Source organism: Leopardus geoffroyi, chromosome D4 (assembly GCF_018350155.1).
Source record: "Leopardus geoffroyi isolate Oge1 chromosome D4, O.geoffroyi_Oge1_pat1.0, whole genome shotgun sequence".
Taxonomy (NCBI): Eukaryota; Metazoa; Chordata; class Mammalia; order Carnivora; family Felidae; genus Leopardus; species Leopardus geoffroyi.
The window spans coordinates 73030100-73053852 of record NC_059342.1 but is presented as its reverse complement, the minus strand read 5'-3'; the positions used below and the strand labels follow the sequence as shown (position 1 = coordinate 73053852).

Here is a 23753-nt window from a genome sequence, read left to right as displayed (position 1 = left end):
GGGAGAGAGAAAGAGAGGGAGGAAGACACAGAATCCAAAGCAGGCTCCAGGCTCTGAGCTGTCAGCACAGAGCCCGACTCGGGGCTCGAACTCAATAACCGTGACATGACCTGAGCCAAAATTGGAAGCTTAACGGATGGAGCCACCCAGGCGCCCCAAGGCCTTTTTTTTTTTTTTTTAACATTATTATTTTTTTTAGTAATCTCCACACCCCACGTAGAACTCCCAACTCACAACCCTGAGATCAGAAGTCATCTGCTCTTGCAACCGAGCCAGCCAGGCACCCCTCAAAAAATGCCTCTTAATTGAAAAGCAGTCCTGGCCGACTACCAGAATGCTCACGTATTACACTTTATATCTACATTGAAGATGTCAGCAAGGGCTGGACTCTGAGGAATTCCTTCCTCCAGAGCAGAGACAATGTGTGAGACTTAAGAATGTGGGCCTTAGCATCTGGCAAACATTTACTCCTTTGAAACTCAAGTTGTTACTTGACATAAAGTAATTCAACATTTCTGAGTTTCATATACAAATATATAAATATAAATCAGATATAAATCAGGAAATGGCAGGATCAGAGCCCGATGCACAAGAAGAACCTAGCATGCAGAAAGGCACTCAATACATGCTTGGTAGTGTTATTTCAGAGATCCATATGTAACAAAGTTGTGCCTTATAAACATTTACCATTGAGCAAACATTAAGAATCGATGTTCAAATTCTAGAAATATTCATAACAGGGGTTACCCACCACAGAACAGGTGAAACACACCAATACATGGTTACCTTTTAATGTAAATAGGTAGATCTGTAGATCAGGCATCAGGTGATCCCACTAGGAGGGGCTTTGTGTTCTGAGATGTGGCACATCCATTTCTTAAACAGATTATAGCACAGTAGCAAACACTTCTGCATGTTTGGTGCTTTTCTTATGTATAATTATGTAAACTATAAAAAAAAAAAATCCCTGGGATTTGTGGAAAAGTGCAGACGCAAAACCCCAGATGGTTGTTGAATAATAAAAGCCAGCCCTGCCTGTGAAGACTGGCCCTCCTCTTATGCTAGCCGGAGTGGATTCCTATCGTCGCAGGCCTGGCCAGGATAGTGACTTTTCTCTGAACAGCGGCTTTGACGAAAGGGCCACTCGCGGTGCTAAGGTCTCAGCCGGTCTCGGCCCCGCCCCTGCCCGGCAGAGCCGGCAACCAGCGTCTCCCTGAGCCCCGCCCCCAACAGCACCGCCTGCATCTCCCATGAGCTTTTTCGGCTGTCACTCTTCAAAAGGGAAGTGGCGCCTGCGCTGAGCAGTTAAAGCACGAATCACAGTGGGCAGCCGCTGCTGTCTGGAGGCGGGAGGCGGGACTTCCGCTCCCTCCAGTGTACGTCAGGCAGGAGGCGGAAGCGTAGCGGGGGCGGGAAGGTTGTAGGGCCGCGTGTTGGGCTCTGTTTGCAGATGTTTAAGTGGTCGCGCCCCCTTTGAGAGAGCGATCTGGACGCGTGGAGGGTCCTGGACGCTTTCGTGGCCCGGGTAAGTAGGACCACCTGATGGCGCCAGGGGATGGAAGTGTGTGGCGCCAGCGCGGATCTGCTGCCGCTTTGTTGCCACAGGGTAGCGGGTTCCCCACCTTCTTCACTACCCCTCCTCTGGGTGGTGTCGGCCGCAGCCCCCGCCCAGCCTGCCCTCCACGCCCTCCTGCAAGGGCCCTTTGAGTCGCGGGTGCCGCCTTGTCACATCCCCGGTTAACGTTCCCCTTCACTAGATGGCCCTCTTTCTTCTCGACTCAACCTGCTTGCCTCGTCCTGTGCTTCTGCCCAGGAAACGCCTAACGATATTTTGTTCAAAACCGCAATCCGTTTGCTAGCCCTTGTACTTTTCCGGGGTTCCGCTAAAGGCATCCTTCATCACGTCGAAAGAATCAGCTCCTCTCTGCTTCCGGAGCACTGGTTACGCCTTTTAAAGAGCGCGTTTGTTAAACTTTTTCGTATGGTTGCTTGAATGAGAGTATATTTTCCCATCGGATTGTATGTTCCTTGAAGGCTGGCGTAGGGTCCTGCTCATTTGCCATCTCCCCAAGGCCTAATACAAAAACCACGAAGTTTGGAAACTAACAGCCCAAAGTATTCTTACTAGCTTTGTGACCTTGGGCACGGATCTCCCTATCTATAAAATGCTGATAAGTAAAATAATTTCAAGCATCTTAGTGTATGCTGCAGACTATATACTTGGTAAATTCTAGGCTTGTTTTCCTTTTTAGCTTTTAGTATACACAGTAGTTGCTGGATATATTTTAAGTGAATCCAAAAGCACCATAGCGGAATGATTTTTTTTTTCTTTCTAGCACTCATATTGATGCTGTCAATCGGTTGATATATGTGGTAGTATTTGGTAAATACAACGTAATGGTGTATATTAAAGAGAGTAATGCTAAATGTTGGTATCAACATCTTCAAGAATAAACACTTAACGTTCTAATTAAATACTTGAGGGCTTTGCAGAGTTTAAATTTGTGATTTAAGTCTGTGTGCTTTTTCAGATGTATGTTTCTGATGAGACAAAGACACTGCAAATGTTTCATTGTAGGAAAGCTAGCTGTTCCTGACAAATTTTAGTTTGTTATTAAAGTATGGTGCATTTTATATGTACACGTATTCGTTTTTTTTTTTTTTTTTACAGGAGATTGGAAATTGCTGACCAGTTGCCACTGAACATAGTTGAAGCAAAATAGGAAGATATGGCAGCAAACCCATCAGGACAAGGTAACGCATGCTGGAACTTGTTATTAATGGGAACTTTTCCCCATAATAGTGAACATGTTTTAATAGAAAAGTTAGTGTACGGCAGTAACTGTAGTCAGAATAAAAAATGAATAGCAAAGTAAAAACCCTGTATTTGAAGTAAGTCCAAGATTGTATCAGATATATAACATTCTTAATAGCTACTAATTCTATGTTTGTTTGTTTTTTTCAAATGTTTATTTATTTTTGAGAGTGAAAGAGCAGGGGAGGGGCAGAGAGAGAGGAAGAGAGTCCCAAGCAGACTCCACACTGCCAGCACAGAGCCCACTCGATCTCACAAACTGTGGGATCATGACCGAAGCCAAAATCAAGAGCTGGATGCTTAACCAACTGCTGGATGCTTAACCCAGGCGCCCCTATTAATCCTGTATTTTAGCCTGTGTTAAGATTATTCACAGTGTAAACCTGTGTTGTCTTTTACTTGCAGTCAGAACCACTTTAAGTTTATTTATTTATTATAAGAGAGAGAGCAGGGAAAGGGCAGAGAGAGAGGAAGAGGGAGAGAATCCCAAGCAGGCTCTGTACTGTTAGTACAGAGCCCAATGGGGGGCTTGAACCCACGAACCTCAAGATCATGACCTGAGCACCTAAGCCAACATCAGGAGTTGGACACTCAACCGACTAAGCCACCCCAGGCACCCCTCAGAACCACTTTTTTTTTTTTTGAAAGAGAGGGCACAAGTGAGCAAGGGGCAGAGAGGGAGGGAGGAAGGGAGAGAAAGAGAATCCCACAAGAGGGGGAAAGAGAGAGAAAGAGAAGCCGGGCTCACCTAAAGTGGGGCTTGAGCTCACCCGATGTGGGACTTGAACTCATGAACCATGCGATCATGACCTGAGCCAAAGTCAGATGTTTAACGACTGAGCCACCCAGGCATCCACATGTCAGAACCACATTCATTCATTCATTCATTCATTCATTCATTCAAATGTTTGTTTATTTGAGAGAGAGAGAGAACCCACACAAGCGGGGGAGGGGCAGAGAGGGAGAGACAGAATCCCAAGCAGGCTCTGCGATGTCAGCACAGAGCCTGACATGGGACTCCATCCCATGAACAGTGAGATCATGACCTGAGCCGAAATCAGGAGTCTGACGCTTAACCAACTAAGCCAGTCATGCGTCCCCAGAACCACTTTTAAGACGTTATGTTATCACCAGGCAATATCCATGCCTTTATCTTCATTTGTTCTAGAAACTTTCATATACATCTCTGTTTAGAAGCTCTCTAAAGCAAATCAAGTCAGACACATCCTAGAGAAGGAGTTTTTATTTAAAAATAAATTTTGGGTAGCTCAGTCAGTTGAACATTGGACTCTTGATTTCAACTCACAGTTGATCTCACAGTCATGGGCTAGAGCCGTGAGTCAGGCTCCAAGCTGAGAATGGAGCCTGGTTGGGATTCTCCCTCTACCCTCCCTGCTCACATGCGTGTGTGCTCTCTCTCTCAAAATAAATAAATAAACTTAAAAAAAATAATAAAAATAAGTCTTAGGGGTGCATGGGTGGCTTGGTTGTTTGAGCGTCCAGCTCTTGATTTCAGCTCAGGTAATGATTCCAGCGTCGTGGGATCGAGCCCCACATCAGGCTCTGTGCTGAGCCTAGAGCCTACTTGAGATTCTCTCTTTCTCTGTCACTGCTCTTTTCCCCTGCTCACACTCACTCTCTGTCTAAAAAAAAAAAAGCTTTACAAAGTAAAATTTAATCTCTAGAAAGTGTTAAATCCCACTTTGTAAGTTGTTTCCTGTTCCACAACTTGAAAGCAAACCTCTATTTCCTTTCCCTATCAACTCTGAACTTTATTTGACCCGTATGTTTTTATCCTCTGTGTTCTGATTTTTTTAACCTTAGTTTTGTCTTAAACTTCATATAAATGGAATCATAGTGTGTGTACTTGTTTGTGTCCAGGTTTCACTCACTGTCATGCCATGTATCAATAGTTCATTACGTTTATTCTGGAGTAGTTTCCTACTCTGTATTTACCACCATTTTTTTATTCATTCTCCTGTTCAGGGGTTTTGGGGTTGTCTCAGTTTTGGCCATTGTGAATACAGTTGCTTTGAAAATACTCGTTTATATGTCTTTTTGTAGATATTTGGATTAATAGTACAAGTGGAGCAACTGAGTATATTGTTAATTTTATAAAAAACTGCCAGACCTTTTCCCAAACTGCTTGTACCATTTTACATTCCCTCTGGCAGTGTGTGAGAAATCTGGGTGCTCTACATACACCGTTATAGGTCTCTTTAATTTTAGTCATTTTGGAGGACAGGAAGTGACATCTCATTATAGTATTAACTTGCACTTTGCTGATGACAAATGTTGAGCTCTTTTTTGTACTTCCTGGCCATTGTAAATCCTTTTATGTGATTTGTTTGAGTGTTTAGTTCATTTTTTAAAAATTGGGTTATTTTTATTATGAAGTGTTTTGTTTTTGTAAGAGTCTGGATATAAGCCCTTTGTTACCACTAATTGCATCATCTGGATCATCTTGGAGTTGGTTTCTGTTGACTGTATTTTTTTTTTTTTTTTTTGAGTGTGGGTCATGTTTTCCTTTTTCTTGCTATACTTAGTGATTTGTTATTGGATACTGGATATTATGACTAATACATTGTAGAGACTCTGGATTCTTTTTGTATTCCTCTGAAATGTGATTTCTAGCAGATGCAAGCCTTCAACTCAACTCAGACTCCAAACTCTTGTCTCCTTGTGTTGGGCAGTAGCTGAAATCTCTGCTCAGTCTTGTAAGCTTCCAGCTGCTACTTTATTGCTAAATCTCCTGGGGTTTCCCCCATACATGTGTAGTTTTAGCAAGAAGCAAACACTTTGGGTGGATTTTATAGGCTTTACTCCCTATGCCTTTCCCTCTTGGGTTTCTCCCCTTATTTTCTGGCTACTCTGACAGTCCTGAACTCTGTCCTCTGATACCTCAAAAGCCAGTAAGGTGAGGCAATCCAAACTGTGAATTGAACAAAAAGTCACACATTCCCAAATCTCCCTAATTGTAGTTTCTGCCTGATTTGGGTTAGTTTCTAGTGCCTTCACATAATGATTTTTTAATGCTTTGTCCAGAATTTAAATTTCTACAGTGGCAGGGTTGGTCTAACCAAACTACTCTGCCAGTACTGGAAGTTGGAAGTCTGCTGTCTTATTATATGTAAACTTTTTTTAGTATATTAGTTGCATTTAGGGCAAACTAAAGGTTGCCTGAGTTTTATAGAAGTGTAATGTTGTGAAAAGCTAGCTATGGTGACAGTTGTAACTAGCTAAGAACTGTTCTGTTCTCTCAAATAACCATGTGTGATTTGTGTGCTCTGTGGATTAATCACAGGTCAACGTTCCCTTCTGGTCTTTGATCTCTTCTTTTCATCAGGTTATCAGATTAAAAGTGATTTAATTTGAACCAAAATAAAATCAAAGATATGTCTATTTTTGGGGCGCCTGGGTGGCGCAGTCGGTTAAGCGTCCGACTTCAGCCAGGTCACGATCTCCTGGTCCGGGAGTTCGAGCCCCACGTCGGGCTCTGGGCTGATGGCTCAGAGCCTGGAGCCTGTTTCCGATTCTGTGTCTCCCTCTCTCTCTGCCCCTCCCCCGTTCATGCTCTGTCTCTCTCTGTCCCAAAAATAAATAAACGTTGAAAAAAAAAAAAAAAAAAAGATATGTCTATTTTTGAAAGGAAATATGCTGCTAAAAAAAAATCACACAGTCCAGTCCAGATGAAAATAAATTTTAAGTTATCTGTTCTAATACCACAAATAATCGAGATTTACAGTTTACTGGTTATTTTTTTTCCACATTTGCAATAAAACACAATTTTTAGGGTTGTTCTTGATTTATCCATAATCATCTTCTGTGAAACATCCCCTAATCTAAATAGAAGCGAATTTAGATTAGCCTTTTGGCTTTTGTTGTCCATGATTTTGTTGGTGTCCTGGGCTGCTATTAGGCACCAGCAGAGGGAGTCCATATCATGCACCATAGACTCCAAGTGAGTTTTTAAATTCTTACCTATTTGGATGTATTGCATTTTACTTTCTATATTAAATTATTTCTGTACTGTTTACGTGTACAGGAACTACTCAATACAGAGATTGAATGCCAAGTGCCATAATTATCTTATAATGATAACTGAGAGAACCATGACTGAAAAAGAAATCCTGATCTGTACACTGCAATTTGTTAATGTCTCTAGTATAGAAGACAGAATCCCATTGTGTTCACTGAGCCCTCTAGCAGATCTAGCAGTCTGTCATACTGTGGTAGCAGTCAAGACTGCTAATTTCATAAGCTCTTGGCAAACCATCACTGAAGTCTCCTATTCTTAGCATCTGTCGTAGTATGGAACATTTGGTTCGTTCTTAATAACTACTTGATGGATGAGTAACATTTTGAGAATTTTAACATGTAGAGGCAGATTGTCAAACTGCTATTTGGCCAAGGTACTATGTAAAGAATCTTTCATTATTGGTAAATATCAAGGTCCTATGTACGTGTGGATTGGTCCAACCAATTGGACCGACCTGATTTCAGACACAGAGAAACCTAGTGAAATAGTAAGAAATGTGAATTATTTTCCTTGACTCTTTTATAGTTATCTCAAAATATTTATAGTAATAATTAAGCCCTGCAGATCAGGTGGTGGGAACTACTGATTTGGGACCATACTAGATGCTCTTAGCTGTGATTTCAGGGTGCTATGTAAGAGTGGGGTGGCATAACTCTTGGGAGGTGTCTTGCTTGACCTCAGGCCCAGATATTATCTTACCCCAAACCATCTATAGCCCAGAAGAAAAGCAAACGTACCCTTAAGCCTTGTACTAAGGTATACTACATCTTAATTAAGAGTTTGTCTCACTGAAGGATAAAAATCATATTTAAATTCTTGCATTTGTATATTTTAAAATTGAGGTGTGGATGCAAAAATGCAATTTGCAGTTGGGTTTTTTTTTTTTTTTTTTAAGATTCATTTATTTTGAGAGACTGTGGGCACATGCACGAGAGCAGGAGAGGGACACAGAGAGAGGGAGAGAGAATCCCAAGGGACACAGAGAGAGAGGGAGAGAGAATCCTAAGCGGGCCCTGTGCTGTCAGCATAGAACCCAACACAGGGCTTAATCTCACGACCCTGGGATCATGACCTGAGCTGAAATCAAGAGTTGGATGCTCAACCAACTGAACCACCTAGGCGCCCCTGCAGTAGGTTGTTTATTTTTAAAGATTATTATTATTTTTTAATTGGTTTTTTGTTTATATATTATTTTTGAGAGAGAGAGAGAGAGCAGGGAAAGGGCAGAGAGAGGAGACAGAGGATCTGAAGTGGGTTCTGTGCTGACCACAGAGAGCCCAGTGCAGGGCTCCAACTCAGGAATAGTGACATCATGACCTGAGCCAAAGTCGGACTCTGAACCAAGCCACCCAGGTGCCCCTACAGTAGGTTTTTTTTTAAGCTAGATTTCTTTCTGTGTCACTTATTTTTTTATTAAAAAATTTTTTTCTTTAAATGTTTATTTATTTTTGAGACAAAGACAGGATGCGAGTGGGTTAGGGGCAGAGAGAGAGGAAGAGACAGAATCCAAAGCAGGCTCCAGGCTCTGAGCTGTCAGCACAGAGCCTGACTGGGGCTCGAACCCATGAGCTGTGAAATCATGACCTGAGCCGAAATCAAGAGTCAGACACTCAACCGACTGAGCCACCCAGGCGCCCCATTTTTGTGTCATTTTTAACTGCAAAGCAAAGAGTACAGTATTTTTCTGATGTGCTAGGATTGATCTGTAGGCCCCAGGTTCAAATAGGAATGAAACTGAGTTGAGGCAGAATTTGCTGTAAAGTAGCTTCATAGAGTATGTATAGTTAGGAGACAGCTTGAGATCCATTCAGTCTGGCCTGGAAGCCCTGTCCTGTGAGTGTAACCTAGAAAGCTGCATGCTAATCAGCTTTATTCTTTGTAATAACAACTATTCACTGAAAGTGGATTGGCAGAATGGGGTTGATGAGAATCTAGTGATGTTAACTAATAGAGAATGCTAGATAGTAATAGCTAGTATTTATTAAGCAGTTACCACATGGCAGGCTGTATGCTATATTTCCTATATTTCATAAAACCACCCTTTGAAGTTGTTACCATTGTCCCCATTTGTCCTGCAAAGTGAGATGATTTTCCCAATATTAAATAGTAACTGGTAGTGCTTAGATGAGAAATCAAATCGATTCTGTGCCCACGTCCCATGTTTTCCCATACTGCACTTTAGCTGAGGGATTAGAACATTCTAATTATAGCATCTAAGAAAAAATTGGGAGTTCTAGAATAGGGACAGAGACTTCTTAATCTTTGTATCTCTTCTGCATCTATTATGCGGCAGAAAATCCTTGTACTGAATGAAAAAAGGCCCTGTGAGTTTAAGAGGAAAAAAAAAAAAATGAGTGATGAGGAAAGGTCAGTTCAAGCAGATCACTCATCATCTTATTTAGCCAGTCCTGAAGATGGGAAACCTCAAATAGGTAGAAAAAGTGGCAGTCGCTTACAGGGAATAAGTCCATGAGGTCTGAGAGAGAACTTGAACACAGGGAGATCATCTGAGCAGACAGTGGTGTTTATTCCTTTGATAGGTATTTTCAGTAAAGTCCAAAAGGTGGCTAAGAGTTTTAGATCTCACCGGATATGAGAAGTGTTTGCCATTCACTAGATACCTAGAAGCTAATTATTGGTAATAATCAACTCATGTTGACTTAATGTGATATGCTTTTATTCTGCTAAGACTTAGACATCAAGCAGTCTCCCCTGGATGAGGTTTGAGCTGTAACCACGGAGTACATGACATATATCATTAGGCAGAATGGTCCCTCCCCCACCAAAGATGCCCACATCATAATCCCCAGAACCTGTGACTGTGTTACCTTCTGTGGCAAAAAGAACTTTGCCATGTGATTAAGGTTAATAAGGGCCTTGAGATGGGAAGATAATCCTGGATTATCCAGGTGCACCCATTTTAATCACAAGTCCTTAAAAGGAGCAAATTTTTTCCTGGCTGTGGTCAGAGAAATGACAATAGAAGAAGGGTCGGAGAGATGCAGCGTTGCTGGATTTGAAGGCAGAGAAAGGGTACCAGGATCCGAGGAACTCAGGAAGCTTCTAGATGCTGGAAAAGGCAAGGAAACAGATTCTCCACCAGAGACTCCAGAAAGGAATGCAGCCCTGATTGTAGCCCAGTAAGACCACTGAACTATAGAACTGTAAGATAATAGCTTCATGTTGTTTTAAGCCAATGAGTTTGTAATAATTTGCTACAGCAGCAATAGAAAAATAGAAATAATTCACCATGTCAGAAATCAAGGAACCATCCATGACGCCTTCCTCATCCCTTACTTTATATTTACTCTATCAGTGTCCTGTTGATTTACTTTCCTAAATAGCTCTTGGATCTGTTCCTATCTTTCCACTTCTCTGGCCTGTCATTTCTCGCTTGTTCTACTGTAATAGTCTCCTGTTTTCTCTTGTGTAGCCTAATCTCAGCATTGCAGCTACAGTGCTCTTTTCATAGGGAGAAGTATCATTTTCCCCCCACCCCTAATGAACTTATTTATTTATCCTTTAGATTTCAGTTCAGGCATTACTTTCTCTGGAAGCCTTCACTGGTGCACTTGCTCCCAGTCTAGGTCAAGTTTACTCAACATTAATTCCCATGGTAATGATTGTTATAAATGTTTATAGAATTTTCTTTCTTTATTTCAGACTACTCATCTTAGATTCTAAGTATACATTCATTTCTGTAATTATTTGATCATTTCTATCCTCACTGGACTCTGACAGCCATGAGAGCTAGAATCATGCCAAGTTCTGGCTTATCATTGTATCCATAGAACTTTATCTAGTGCCTGTGTGTAAAGCATACACAATAAATATATGTTGATTCAATAAATAACTTAAAACATGTTAAACTAATAGTGCCACAGTGACTTTCCTTTAATACAAAACAGGTATCTTAAGTATGATACGTTGATTTAAAGTATAGCTGTGAAGGGGCACCTGGGTGGCTCAGTCAAGTGTCTGACTCTTGATTTCGGCTCAGGTCATGATCTCATGGTTCGTGAGATTGAGCCCCACGTCGGGCTCCGTGCTGTCAGCACAGAGCCTGCTTAGGATTCTTTCTCTTCCTCTCTCTCTGCCCCTCCCCCTGCTCACATTTTCTCTCTCTCTCTCTTTCCCTCAAGATAAAAAAAAAAAAGTATAGTTGTGAAGAATATCTAGCTTGTAGGATAACCACCTCAAAGGATTTGAATAATGTTTTAAAATATCTTTTAAAAAGTGTTATGAAAGCAGTTTATTAACTGTAATTGGAAAGTGGATGATTCATAACCCTACTGAACAAAGAAAATAATTTTCATTCTTTAGCTTTAGAGTTTTTTTTTTTTTGTTTTTTTTTTTCAGTAGAAAGAATTCCAGTAAGTGCTTGTTTACATGTGATAGAGCTATTCATGTAAAGTGAATATCAGCTGTTAGGTTTTATTTTTTATTTTTTAAATACTTATTTGTTTTCGGGAGAGCTCAAGCAGGGCAGGGGCAGAGAGAGGGGACAGAGGATCCAAAGCAAGTTCTGCATTGACAGGCCGACAGCAGCAAGCCTGACGTGTGGGGCTTGAACTCATGAATTATGAGATCATGACCTGAGCTGAAGTCAGACGCTCAACCGACTGAGCCACCCAGGTGCCCAAGCTGTTAGGTTTTAAATGTAATTGACGTGAGGCTAGTTCCTCAAGAATGTTTTTAGTGACCAAAAAATGTGTAGGAGCTAAATGTTTCTATGAATGAATGTGGAGATGAGAATATATATATGGTTGTGGATGGAGGTAGGGTTAAAGTTCTAAAAGTAGAAGTATTTTAGAGACTGCTGCTTTATTCTAAGATAATTGTTAGGGAACAGGTTAATTATAAAGGAATATTAAGTACTGCACGTGAGATGTATCTTTAACACCCTTACGCTTCTAAGAATATAAAACTTGGATGTAACTTTATGAAATGTGTAAAAGAATGTAGCAATGTTAAATTATGGCACGAGATAGGTGTGTGTTTTTTAAAAAAAACTCACGTAGTGAGTATAATAAAACAGTTAAATGTTATATTGGTGTCCTAGAGTTTGTTTGTATAAACCCTAAAGGTGGGAGGCTCTCACTACAGAACATTATACTTTATTTGTTTATTTAAACGTTTATTCATTTTTTGAGAGAGAGGGAGAGAGAGCATGAGCAGGGAAGGAGCAGAGAGAGAGGGAGACACAGAATCCGAAGCAGGCTCCAGGTCTGAGCTGTCAGCACAGAGCCTGATGCGGGGCTCAAACTCACAAACTGCGAGATCATGACCCGAGCGGAAGTCAGATGCTTCACAAACTGAACCACCTAGGCGCCCCCCCCCCCTTTTTTGAACGTTTATTCATTTTTTGAGAGACAGCATGAACATCATTCAATACAACCAGATAAACTACCTAGTTTGTGCCTTAAGTTTCAAATTTGCAATAAGTTATTATTACTCCCTAAGTGCTATCTGTTGACTTTTATATACTTTTATAATGTAAGTGTTTTGTGCAAAACAGACCTGTAAAATAATACTATATATTATTTTTTAAAAATCAAGAAGGAAGCATAGGTTTCAGGGGCATTAGACAAGATTAGAATATAAAAGGCTGAAAGATCTGACCATACCCTTTCCCTATAAAGTTTAGCCTTTGTGGCTCTCAGCTGCCTGTAGTTACACATTAAGATCTAGAATATTATGCAAGAGATCATTTTGTTTGGTTAGGCTGGAAAAGGAGTTGATCGAGGAAGTTCCTTTAGAGACGTTTAGGACATAAAATTAGTTGGATTAAGTGATTGGTTAGATGTGGGTAGGAAGAGAGGAATTATAAGGATAAAACTTGAGCTTCTGGGTGGGAGCATGGGGGCACAAGTGAGATACAGAGATAAGCATTATCCCCTCTTTACAGGGAGGAAAGGCTAGGAGCTAGCCCAGGCCAGTGACCCCTTGTTTAAATATTCTAATGAATTCTTTGAAGTCTGAGGGGATCTTTTGCATGGAGAAAAATACTCATCACTGCTCATAATTTAATTGACGGTGTATTAAACCTACTCATCTAATAAACTAAGTTCTAAAATAACATTTTTTAAACCTGTAGAATTGATTATAAGCTTATTTAAATTCTCTTTAATAGTTTAAATTAGAATTATAATTAATATGACTGTGTAACACATCCCTAATTATTGCAAAACTTAGTACACTTAAATCGATTTTAAAATATTAACCCATGATTCATTAATTTACTCATTCTGTACTTGTTTTTTGTATCTTCCTGGGGCTATAATAATTTTCTCAGATTCTTACCTCTGTACTTTCCCAGGATCCTAGTAATTTTTCTATACTTTCCTAGGGTTACAGTAATCTTACCACTACCGAAAACAAAACAAAATTTCAGACAAGTCAGGATTTAGTGTTTTTGAGAAGTTTGATTCTCAGCCAAAACACAAGATTTGGTAATGCTTTTAAAGATTAAAAGCTTAAAAGCTGTGGTGGTGTGCACTGGGTCCCTCCTATAATTAAACTTTACCTGTTAAGTTAGTTAATGGGATTTTTGCAAGCTCATGCCGATCCATAGATTTTTGGTTTCTTACAACCTGGAGTTAGTCCCTGAATGAAATACTTCTGTGTTCTGTTTTCATTATGAATTGCCCTTTTCTGGTAGTTTTACTGCCAGGATTTCATGCGTTTCATCTCCGAAGAGGTCCGGGATTATTAGGTCTATACAGTTAGTTTTCTTTAGGATATTTCACTAATTCATCCAGTTAGAACTCAGAGTTTCTACTTGGTCATTGTGTGACATGGGTGCTCATTGCCACTGGGTCCCCTTTTAAATGGTGTATATGGGTGAGGACCTGCACTGAATCTACCTCTCCTGTTCTTAGTACCTAACCTGCTTTTTCTGGAACTGTCTGACTCAGCCCTGTTCCCTGTGCCTGCCCCTGCCTCCCTGTACCTTAACAAAAAAGTATTCAGCTATATTTTATAAACAGGCACATTTAATAGGAGAAACAAACCCCTAAATATTAACACTGACCTAATTATTAGCTATAATTATTATAACTAATTATTAATTATAATAACTATTATTTTCACCCTTCTTTACAACTATATTTTTATGTATTTTAACTTTCCCTTTTGTATCTTTCTATGAAGTCATGGCTTATCATAGATTGAATTTGTTCTATTTAGCTATAATTATTATTCTCTTTTTAATGTTCCAATTGTGACAGCCTGGCTAACCTTAAGTTGGCTTCCTTGTCTTCAGCACTACCCTGGACATTGTTTAAAAAACTTCTTGCTTCCTGACCACTAGATGTTCCAGGCCCTTCTTGATTTTTTTTCTTGCCCTAAGACATGCACCTAGAACTCTGGTTCCTTTTCCTGGAGGAAACACATTTAAAAATAGTTTACGTTGGGGCACCTAGGCGGCTCAGTCGGTTAAGCATCTGACTTTGGCTCAGGTCATTATCTCATGGTTGATGGGTTCGAGCCCCGCGTCAGGCTCTGTACTGACAGCTCAAAGCCGGGAGCCTGCTTCTGATTCTGTGTTTCCCTCTCTCTCTGTCCTTCCATCGCTCATGCTCTGTCTCTCTGTCTCAAAAATAAATAAACATTTAAAATTTTAAATAAATAAAAATAATTTATGTGCATTTATACACGAAGAGCATTGAAAAACTCGGTTGTGCTTGTATTTATCTGAACATTATTTATCAAATTATCTTCATGTAGTCTTTTTAATGTTTTGTACATACAGTTTCTACGTACATACAATTACTTTACTGATAGTGACCCTAAAACATTTTTTTGTGAACAAATTAATCTTGAGGGAAATTGATATTTCTGTAAACAGCAGATCAGTACTTTCCAGTGTGGTTATTTATTTTGCTCATCACATAATTTAGACACTGTCAGATTTTTAAATTTGCTTTTCAGGACTTTATTTTATTTTTATTTTTATGTTTTTAAGTAATCTGTACACCTAATGTGGGGCTCAAACTCACAAACCTGAGATCGAGTTGCAGGCCCCACCGACTGAGCCAGCCAGGTGCCCCCGTTTTCAGGACTTTTCTATTTATAGTATCTCTAAATTCCTACAAAAATGGAACCACAGAATTATCTTCTAAGAATGCATTAGCCTCTTCTGAGAAGTGGAGAAAAGTCTCGTCCTATAGGTGGAAATCTACCTAGTGGTGTAACTTGCTTTACATACATGTAACTTCGTGTATACAAATGGGAGAGTGCTCCTTTCCCTTGGAAGGTGTTCTTCAGTTTACAGAGACCTCACTTTGAGGTTCGTTTGCCTGTCTTTTATCTTTCCATTTGTTTTCTTCTGAATTAGGGATCAGAAACTCAAATGCCCACAGGGCGTATAAAGTTGAATAAGGACTGCAGTAAGTTAGAGAGTGCCCATTAGAGATGAGGACTGTTCGTTCTAGTTAATTTTTACCACGGGGTATCCAGATCCCTTGTTGCCAGTTCTCAACATGTTTCTAGAGAAGCAAGAAGTCTGAGAATTTTGTTTACATTATCTCAATGTTTACATGTTGGCATTTAATTCAGATGTTAAAAACCTAGTTGGATGCTGCTCCTGGGCCAGCACTTTGCCCCCTCTGCTCTAGATCTTTTGTAATTTAAAAATCAAAAGCCTAATGTTAAGTACTTGCTAACAGACACCTCTTTCTGCCCCCCCCCCCACCCCCCCAATTAGGCTCCATTTCTTTCCCAGAATTGCTGTGTGGGCAGTCACCGTTTTTTGACTTGTTCCTTGAAAGATTGTGCGTCATTTCTGAATGAGAGCCGTTGAGAAAAAGAAATATTGTTTAGGTCTGAGCATGTCTGTTGCTGTTTTCCTCCTGAAAACCTTGGTGATTACAGTTCTTTAAAACTAAGTCTTTCGAATCCTCAGTCAGTATTAGACTTTACATGTATCCGTGGGCCGTGCTGGTAAAGTCGCTGGGAAGTAGGCAGTGGGAAGAGAGTAACCATCTAGGGAAACTACTTACTAGTGAGTTTGTTATCTTGTTAGAGAATAGAATTTGCTTTCTGGGTTTCTAGATGGCCTGGGTTTATAAAAATATCTCTAAAATGTTTTTTTATTTCTCTCTTCCCTCCACCCACTGTCTTTCTTAGGTTTTCAAAACAAGAACAGAGTTGCGATCTTGGCAGAACTGGACAAAGAGAAAAGAAAATTACTCATGCAGAACCAATCTTCAACAAATCATCCTGGAGCTAGGTATTGACGAATAATATGGGTTTTATATTCAGTGATATAAAAAACATTTTGGACAAAATACCTCAAGTTGATTGGCAGTGGTTTATTTCTCCAATATTGGAATTTACATGTTATGTTTTGTTTCCTAGTTAGATTTGAAAAAAATTAGACAAGTAGATTTTGTTGGATTTTAAATATTTTAATTCTAACTAGAATATTTAATGTTCCCTACAGCCTGCTTTTTAAAAAGGAAAAGGATTTGTGTGGTTTTTGTTTGTTACTGAAATTATTGTCAGCATCCCACTCTTTAAGCGTTCTGTAAAGCAGGTAAAATTTAGGTATCTTGATGATCTTTGTGTTCAGTTTCTGCCTTCTTACATCTCTTCCTTCAGATTACCCCATTTAACCACCACCCTAGCCTTCCTCTCTCTTTCAGCCAGACCTCTTAAAAGTGCTGTTTATCCTCATCTTAACTGACTCCCTTTTACTCCTTAGTGCATTCCACTTGGTCTTGAGGCCCCCTCTCCCTGCTTCCCAAGAATAGGTGCTCCCCTAAGTCACTTGCACCCTCATTGTAGATAAATCCAGTAGGTCAGAATCCTTTTCTTACGAGACATGTTAACATTATTTGACACCACTGATCACTCCCTCCTTCTGCAAATACTCTTTTTCCTTGGCTTCCATTCACTCAGTGTCACACTGTCTTGATTTCTCTTGCAGACATTTCTCCACTGCCTGTCTCGTGAATGTCAGTGCTCCTCACAGTTCAGTTCTAGATCCAGTTTCCCAGTCTTCTCACATCTTTTCCATTGGACAGCTGCATCCACTTTCACATCCTGTTATTTATGTGCTGATAACTTTTATCTAGTTTTCTCTCCCAAGTCCCAAACCGCCTCCTGGATACCTCCACTCTGATGTCGTTGAGGCATTTCAAACTTAGTATGTCCCGAGCTTAACTCCTCTTACATTCGTGCCTCTAACTAACTACTTAATATTCTTGGGTTTCTTGTCTCAATGGATGGTACAGATTTACATAAGCGTGACCCTCATTTATTATTATTATCCTTTCATTTCTATCTCCAAGCATTTACCATTCTTTTATGTTTATACTTTGAAATGTGTTTCAAATCTATTCTTCTTCATTGCTACTGGTCCTGGCCACTCTCATTTCTTGCCTCAATTACTACAGCTGCTTCCTCACTGAGTTTCTTGTCATCTTAAGTCTTCCTGAATACATTTATCAGTTGTGTCAGTTAGGATGCTTTAATCTAAAAGTAACTGAAAACCAAGAAAATGGGCACGTACATTAGGATGTACGTTAACCAAGAGTATGAAGAGCAGGGGTATCCAGAGTGGCGTCATGCGGTGGCCCAACAGTGTCAGCAGTGCTCTGGATTCCCTCTGTGCCTTTCTCTGTGGGTCACCAGCTCCCTAATGGTCAAAATACGACTGCAGTAGCCTCAGCCTCACCTCTGCACTGAGCCACCTATAGAGACAAAAGCCAGAAGGTTCCTCCCCTGTGTTCCTTTTGCAAGAGCATGGAAAATGTTCTCAGAAGGCTTCCGGCAGACTACCCATCAAGTCTAGTTGCCCAGAATTGTGTATCTTTCTCTTGCCTAAGCCAGAAACCAGCAAGGGGAATGGCACTGTCTTAACACCCACCAGAGTTCACCCCCTGAGAGATGAGCCTGGCCGGCCCTGAAGCATGGAAACACCGATAATAGAACTAAGTTTGTGTTCCATTGGCAAGGAAATAGGAAGACCAGCAGTTGTTGAGGTGACCAGCACTGTCTGCCATAGTGGTGGTCCTTCAGAGCCATCGTATGGTACTGGTGATCATGTCACTTCTCTGCTTCTAATACTCTTGGGGGTCTCCCTTTACTGTTAGGATAAGGTCTACATTTCTTAATGTATTTCACAAGGCTTTTCATATCCTGGCACCTGCCTTCCTCCCCAGCATCATTTTTTGCTAACCCACTTCACCCCTTTTCAATCCTGACCTTCAATCCTATTGAACTCTTAATTCCTTCAGACACATCAAGGTCTTTTGCCCTGGGCTTTTTTACACTTGCTGTACCTTCTGCTTGAAACATTCAGTTCTTCTGTTTTCATCATAAATGTAACTTTATGATAGACTGGAGTAACCTCAGATCTGTTTGAAAGTAAGGGACCATAAATCATCCCCAAAAAATCATCAAAAAAAAAAAAGAGTAATTCGAAGCCCCAGTAAATAACATAGGCTTTCTTCATATAAATTAACGTCGACAGTGGGAGAAGGAAAAAAAGACTTACTCTGGAAGGCCTTTTTTATCCCTATAAAGAATATATAAATGAAAAATGTGATTCAGAAGTAAGGAAGTCTCTACTTTGAACAGCCAAATAACTAAGATTCCCATTTTAGCATTGCACTCTCGAGACCCTCTCTTAATAAGGACTTCCGGGATCATGCTGAGCAGCAGCATATTGCAGCCCAACAAAAGGCAGCTTTGCAGGTGAGCCAAGTGTAACTGACATTCTTGTCTCATTGGAGATTTCCTGGATCTTGGAATCCAGCGCAATTCCCATTTTGTATTTCAGTGGAACGATATCAATAAAAGCGTTGCGCACATCATTGCAATGGTTTTTTGATGTTCAGTCATGCTCAAAGGATTTGAAGGACCAGTACAGCAGTAATGAAAGTATCTTTTATGGTTTTGACACCGCCATGATTGATTCTGTGCCGTACCTGGCAAGGGATTGCTTGTGTACAAAAGAGTTTAGGATATTTGGATGGACAGAATGATGGTAAAAGCTAAACTGCCTAGTTTAATGGTATGTACATACTTTTTTCGAATTTGTCATGCCGTTAACATCCCTTAATAGTCTTACTGGTTCTTTGTTGTTTGGATTCTTTTTTTAATGGTCAGTATATGTTTAAAGATTCACGCTGACCATAGGAATGTGATAATCCATCAGTTTTTAAAATTTTGCTCTTCATGGTAATAATAAACAGTTTTAGTATTACAGTGATCTTGGATAGTTTAACATTCTCGGAGACCTTGAACAAGCCATCATTACCTATGCTTTTAAACCTTGGAATTTCAGAATTGGAAGAGACATAAAAGATCATCTCACTTCAGGCAACCTAAAAACAGTCTTCCTTTCTCTAGCGATAGAGGGAGGTCACTGGTGGTTTTCTGTTACTTACATTGCAACATTCTCAACAAAATGTTGGTGTCTTAATCCCCAGTACTCGGCTCCCTTCCCAACTGCTGCCCTTCTTTCTCAAGTTCCTGCTTTGTTGATTAAGAGGAGATCTCTGGGATCTTTGTTGCTAGTTTTCCCTGCTCCAAGGAACAAAGTAATTCATGTCTTTGACTCATTATTGACTTTAGAGAATCACAGAGGAGAGAGTGGGTCTGATAAATGAGTGCCTGGTGCAGCCTGTTAATATGAATTTTTTATTACTGTCCATCTCCCGTGTATTTAAACAAAATTAGCAGCAGCAGAACTGATTTTTAAAATAAATTTTGTCTCAAGGATAAGTAATTTTAATGCCTTGGTTGAAAAACTGTGACTTTTAATAGCTTAATTGCTTTTTTTTTTTTTTAAACTCTTCCCCCCAGCACGCACATGCACATTCATCTGGATACTTCATAACTCAAGACTCCGCATTTGGGAATCTTATTCTTCCTGTCTTACCTCGCCTTGACCCAGAATGAAGAAAATATTTGTAGCAAAGGCAACTATATCAGATGCCAAAGCTACTATCATTTAGTGCTATACAAACTGTGACTTACAGAATTTTGGTGAACTTTTATACTTTTTGCTTCTTTGAAAGAAAGGTATGTGTAAGTCAAAGCAGAAGAGGAGGGTCACCAGGAGGATGCGAGCTTTGGGAAGTGTACTCGCTGAGGAACTGATGATGCTACTTGTCACTGTTTTGTCACACAGAACAGTTCGGTTTTAGCTCCAAATCAGACTCTGGATTGGATGGTCCCATACATTCACCCCCCACCCCCAACTAGGTGGCCTGAATATATCATTGTCCACAATAGACTTTCATGAACCATTTATATATAGTACTTAACTTTAAAAAAATGAGGGTGCTTTTAAAAATGTGAACCAATGGACTTAAATAAGTTACATTTATATTTGCTGTTTATAGAATTGCTATCAGTGTATCTTTTGTGTTTATAGTCAACATGTCCTGAAGTCTTTAACTCATAACTGTCTCTCCTGTTTCCATTTTCAAAGAAAATGTAAGATACAATTAAGTTACCAACAAATCTTAAACATCTTTTATAAACCTATGCCACTATAAATTATGTGACTAAATGCTATTAAAAACAGTGATAAGAGGGGTGCCTGGGTGGCTCAGTCTGGTTGAGCCTCCGATTTTGGCTCAGGTCATGATCTCATGTGAGTTCGAGCCCCACGTCGGGCTCTGTGCTGACAGCTCAGAGCCTGGAACCTGTTTCAGATTCTGTGTCTCCCTCTCTCTGACCCTCCCCCGTTCATGCTCTGTCTCTCTCTGTCTCAAAAATAAATAAACGTTAAAAAAAAACATTAAAAAAAACCCCAAAAAAAACAGTGATAAGAAACGTGGTTACTACATGTATGGTGTCCCTGAGTTTTACCGTCCATTTTTGTTCTAATTAAAAATGTATGCAAGTCAAGCCCCTTTTTAATTTAAGGAGTTAGGTTAAGCAAGTTTCTCAATATGACACATCTTCAACAGAATCTGGGGTGCCTGTTTAAATAGGCAGTGCCTCCTACTTTACTCCAGTCCTACAGAATTAGAATCTCTAATTCAGAACAAAGTCTGAAAACTATTGGTAGGGGAATTCAATTTTCACCACACACACATACACACACACACACACACACACACACGTATGTGTGTATATATATATGTATATGTATATATGTGTGTATGTATATATAAAGCCATAGATTTCTATGTTCATGAAACTTAGAGGTCATTTAGCTAAAATCTACATTTTTTTCTTACCTTTAATAGGATTGAAATTATATTTTATACTATATCACAAATATAGTATTTTATAGCTACTTATAATTGACCTCATATTAGCCTTGAGTCCCCATCATCTCTGGTGGTAGGAACTGAAACTTAAAATTCCAGTTTAGGTCAATATTTAATCGAAGTTCATCTCCCTTTTCAAAGGGTTTCTTTCCCTCCTTCCCTAGATATTTGCAACAACCGCTTAGCTCTATGTTAACCCAAACTAATTAAAGCAAGGGTGGACAATTCTAGACTTGGCTGTGCCATTTAGATTCTTGAGAATTTGAACTGATTTTCTGCATTTGGGTGAGGTGGCAGCTGTTCCACTGTAATGGTCATTATTACAGCAAAGGTGCCCTTACTCCCTGCTGCTGAGGAGCTCCCAGGGACCCCTGGCCCCTGTCCTGCCTCAAGCCCATCCAGCTCTTCCTTGGGACTTTTACAGTGGCCCTCATTTTCTTGAATTGTTTTGACAATTTCTGTTCTGTGCAACCCACGACTGACTGGCATGGTTCTAAATTTATTGATGCTAAGAAGATAAAACATTTGGATTGTATACTTTTTATACTGTTGAAGCCTCTACCTAATGTGTGACTTATATAACCTAGGTAAAGAGATCTTTTTTACAGTGGTATCTTTTCTAGTCTCTTAGCCTTTTATTTATTTGTTTTTTATTTTTGAAAGAGAGAGAGATCGTGAGTGGGGGAGGGGCAGAGAGAGGAGGGTACAGAGGGTCTAAAGCAGGCTCAGTGCTGACAGCAGTGAGCCCGATGAGGGGCTTGAACCCACGAACCGGGAGCTTCAGCCCACAAACCGTGAGATCATGACCTGAGCCAAAGTCAGATGCTTAACCAACTAAGCCACCCAGGTGCCCCAGTCTTAGCCTTTTAAATAGATGTTGCTAAATCCTGCAGTCCTGGCTAGTAAGCACTTCCTTGCACCCTTCTCCTGGGAGTCACTTACAAATTCAGTTCCATTCCGTATGTATTTGTTAATACACACCCTGTAAAACATTGTAGTATGGTGGGGGGAACAGGAGGCCTGCTCTGAAGGAAGTCACAGTGGAGAGGAGCCTGTTGTGGCATAGCAGAAATGATAAGGAAGCCAGAGGGCAGTGTACCATAGAAGAGGCATTCAGAACACAAAGCATTCTAGACAGGCCTGGAAGTATTGGTCCGATTTTACCTGGAAGGGCAGGAAGAGCTGCTCCAGGCAAAGGTCAGGATTTCATAATCAGAAGTAGGAAGTAAGACCATTGGGAGGGCTTTGGAGGATAATGGGAAGGGCAGGGGGCCAGTCAGAAGCCCTAGGTGAGGCTTCAACATTGCTTCCCCCCCCGAGTATGGGTGAATGGGGGTAACTCATTCAGCCTCTCTTGGCATGTCACTCTGTCTCACCTGTAAAATAGGAACAGCACCCACTCTGCCTACTTCATAAATTGTCTAGACCAGTATTTTTCCGAGTGCAGGCTTCAACCTGTTACTAAATTGAGAAGCCAACTTAATGACTTTAATGGGGTGTGACCAGCATTTTTTTTCTTTTTTTGAAAAAATAGCATGAGAGTGCATGGCATGTGGTAATAGGAGATTTTGTTTCATGAGTCTTCTATTTCCATGTGTGTGTGTGTGTTTTGCTTGTTTTGTTTGTTGTACTAGTATGTAAGATCTCTGAGGTGAGGATTTGTTTCCTTCCCTCCCCTCCTCTTTGTTCACTACTGTATTCTGTTTAGTTTTTGGCATATAGTAGGTGGCCAGTACCTACTTATTGAGGGAATGAATGGATATATATGACCTGGGTCGTGATGGAGAAGGTATTTGTTTTGTTTTTTTTTCACTGTGAGTCACCCCAAGAAAAAGTCTTGAAAGCCACTGCTCAGAAATACAGATAATAGTGCTTTGTATGATTCTGTAATAAAAACTAAAATGACTCACTGATTTCAAACAGATTTTGTTTCCTCTGAACAATCTATAAAACGTCTCATTAAGTGGTCTCAGTTCTTTGTTTCGCTTTGACAGTAGAAACTCAGCCTTTCTAGGAGTTTAAGGCCCACGGAGGCAAGGGTCTTTGCAAACATGTTTACACTGAGAATAAAAGGTCAACCTAGGGCTCATCAGGTCATCGGTGCCGGTCAGCCCCACCACCAGCATCCGGCAGCCAGCACGAGTCCCGTTTCAGCGTCAGCTCAGCCAGTGTTTACTGAATGCTGTTCTTTACCTCTACGCACAGGGGACACGGGTTTTTTGTTTTTGTTTTTTTAATGAGCAATAAAGAATGAACATAGGAGGAAGTGGAGAACTTCACTACCCTCAAGAACCTGACAGTCTAGAGTGGGTGAGACAAACACGCTAATAGATAACTTTCTGGTTGCACCTTATTAGTGAGGAGAGGATAAGAAGCCTGGATGGGCCAGTGAAGCCTATGTCAGGATAAGCATCTGAGGGGCGGGCTTCTGTTTGGCTCCATCGGTGGAACATGTGACTCTGGATCTTGAAATTGTGAGTTAAAGTCCCACGTTGGGTGTAGAGATTACTTAAATAAATATATCTTTAAAACAACCAAACAAGCAAAAAAAAAGAATAAGCATTTGAACTTGACTTTTGAAAGAAGAGCGTCTCAGCCAGGGAAGATAGAGCAACAGTGAAAGCAAAGGAAAAGCCTGCACAGAGGCAGAACAGGAGTAGGG

At 40.3% G+C, this 23753-nt stretch overlaps 1 protein-coding gene across 5 annotated transcripts; it reads left to right on the top strand.

Annotated features, from left to right (window-relative positions):
- The first annotated feature begins 1360 nt into the window (after positions 1-1360).
- LOC123593258 (INTS3 and NABP interacting protein) lies at positions 1361-22997 on the top strand. 5 transcript variants are annotated; one of them, XM_045468876.1, is made up of 5 exons: positions 1361-1525; positions 2672-2754; positions 15984-16086; positions 18467-18557; positions 19671-22997. In XM_045468876.1, the coding sequence occupies exons 2-5, from the start codon at positions 2730-2732 to the stop codon at positions 19764-19766; spliced, it is 315 nt and encodes a 104-aa protein (XP_045324832.1). In that variant the 5' UTR covers positions 1361-1525; positions 2672-2729; the 3' UTR covers positions 19767-22997. The 5 variants fall into 5 exon arrangements, with proteins under 5 accessions (XP_045324832.1, XP_045324831.1, XP_045324834.1 ...); XM_045468875.1 differs by lacking the exons at positions 1361-1525; positions 2672-2754 and adding an exon at positions 9706-9933; XM_045468878.1 differs by lacking the exons at positions 1361-1525; positions 2672-2754 and adding an exon at positions 9883-9994.
- The last annotated feature ends 756 nt before the right edge of the window (positions 22998-23753 follow it).

Excerpts from the sequence above, each read along its gene's own strand:
- LOC123593258 (XM_045468875.1), top strand. The coding sequence starts at position 9,828 with ATGACAATAGAAGAAGGGTCGGAGAGATGCAGCGTTGCTGGATTTGAA. Across the intron at positions 9,934-15,983 it reads GCTTCTAGATGCTGGAAAAG|GTTTTCAAAACAAGAACAGA; the intron begins GCAAGGAAACAG and ends TGTCTTTCTTAG. Across the intron at positions 18,558-19,670 it reads AACAAAAGGCAGCTTTGCAG|CACGCACATGCACATTCATC; the intron begins GTGAGCCAAGTG and ends TCTTCCCCCCAG.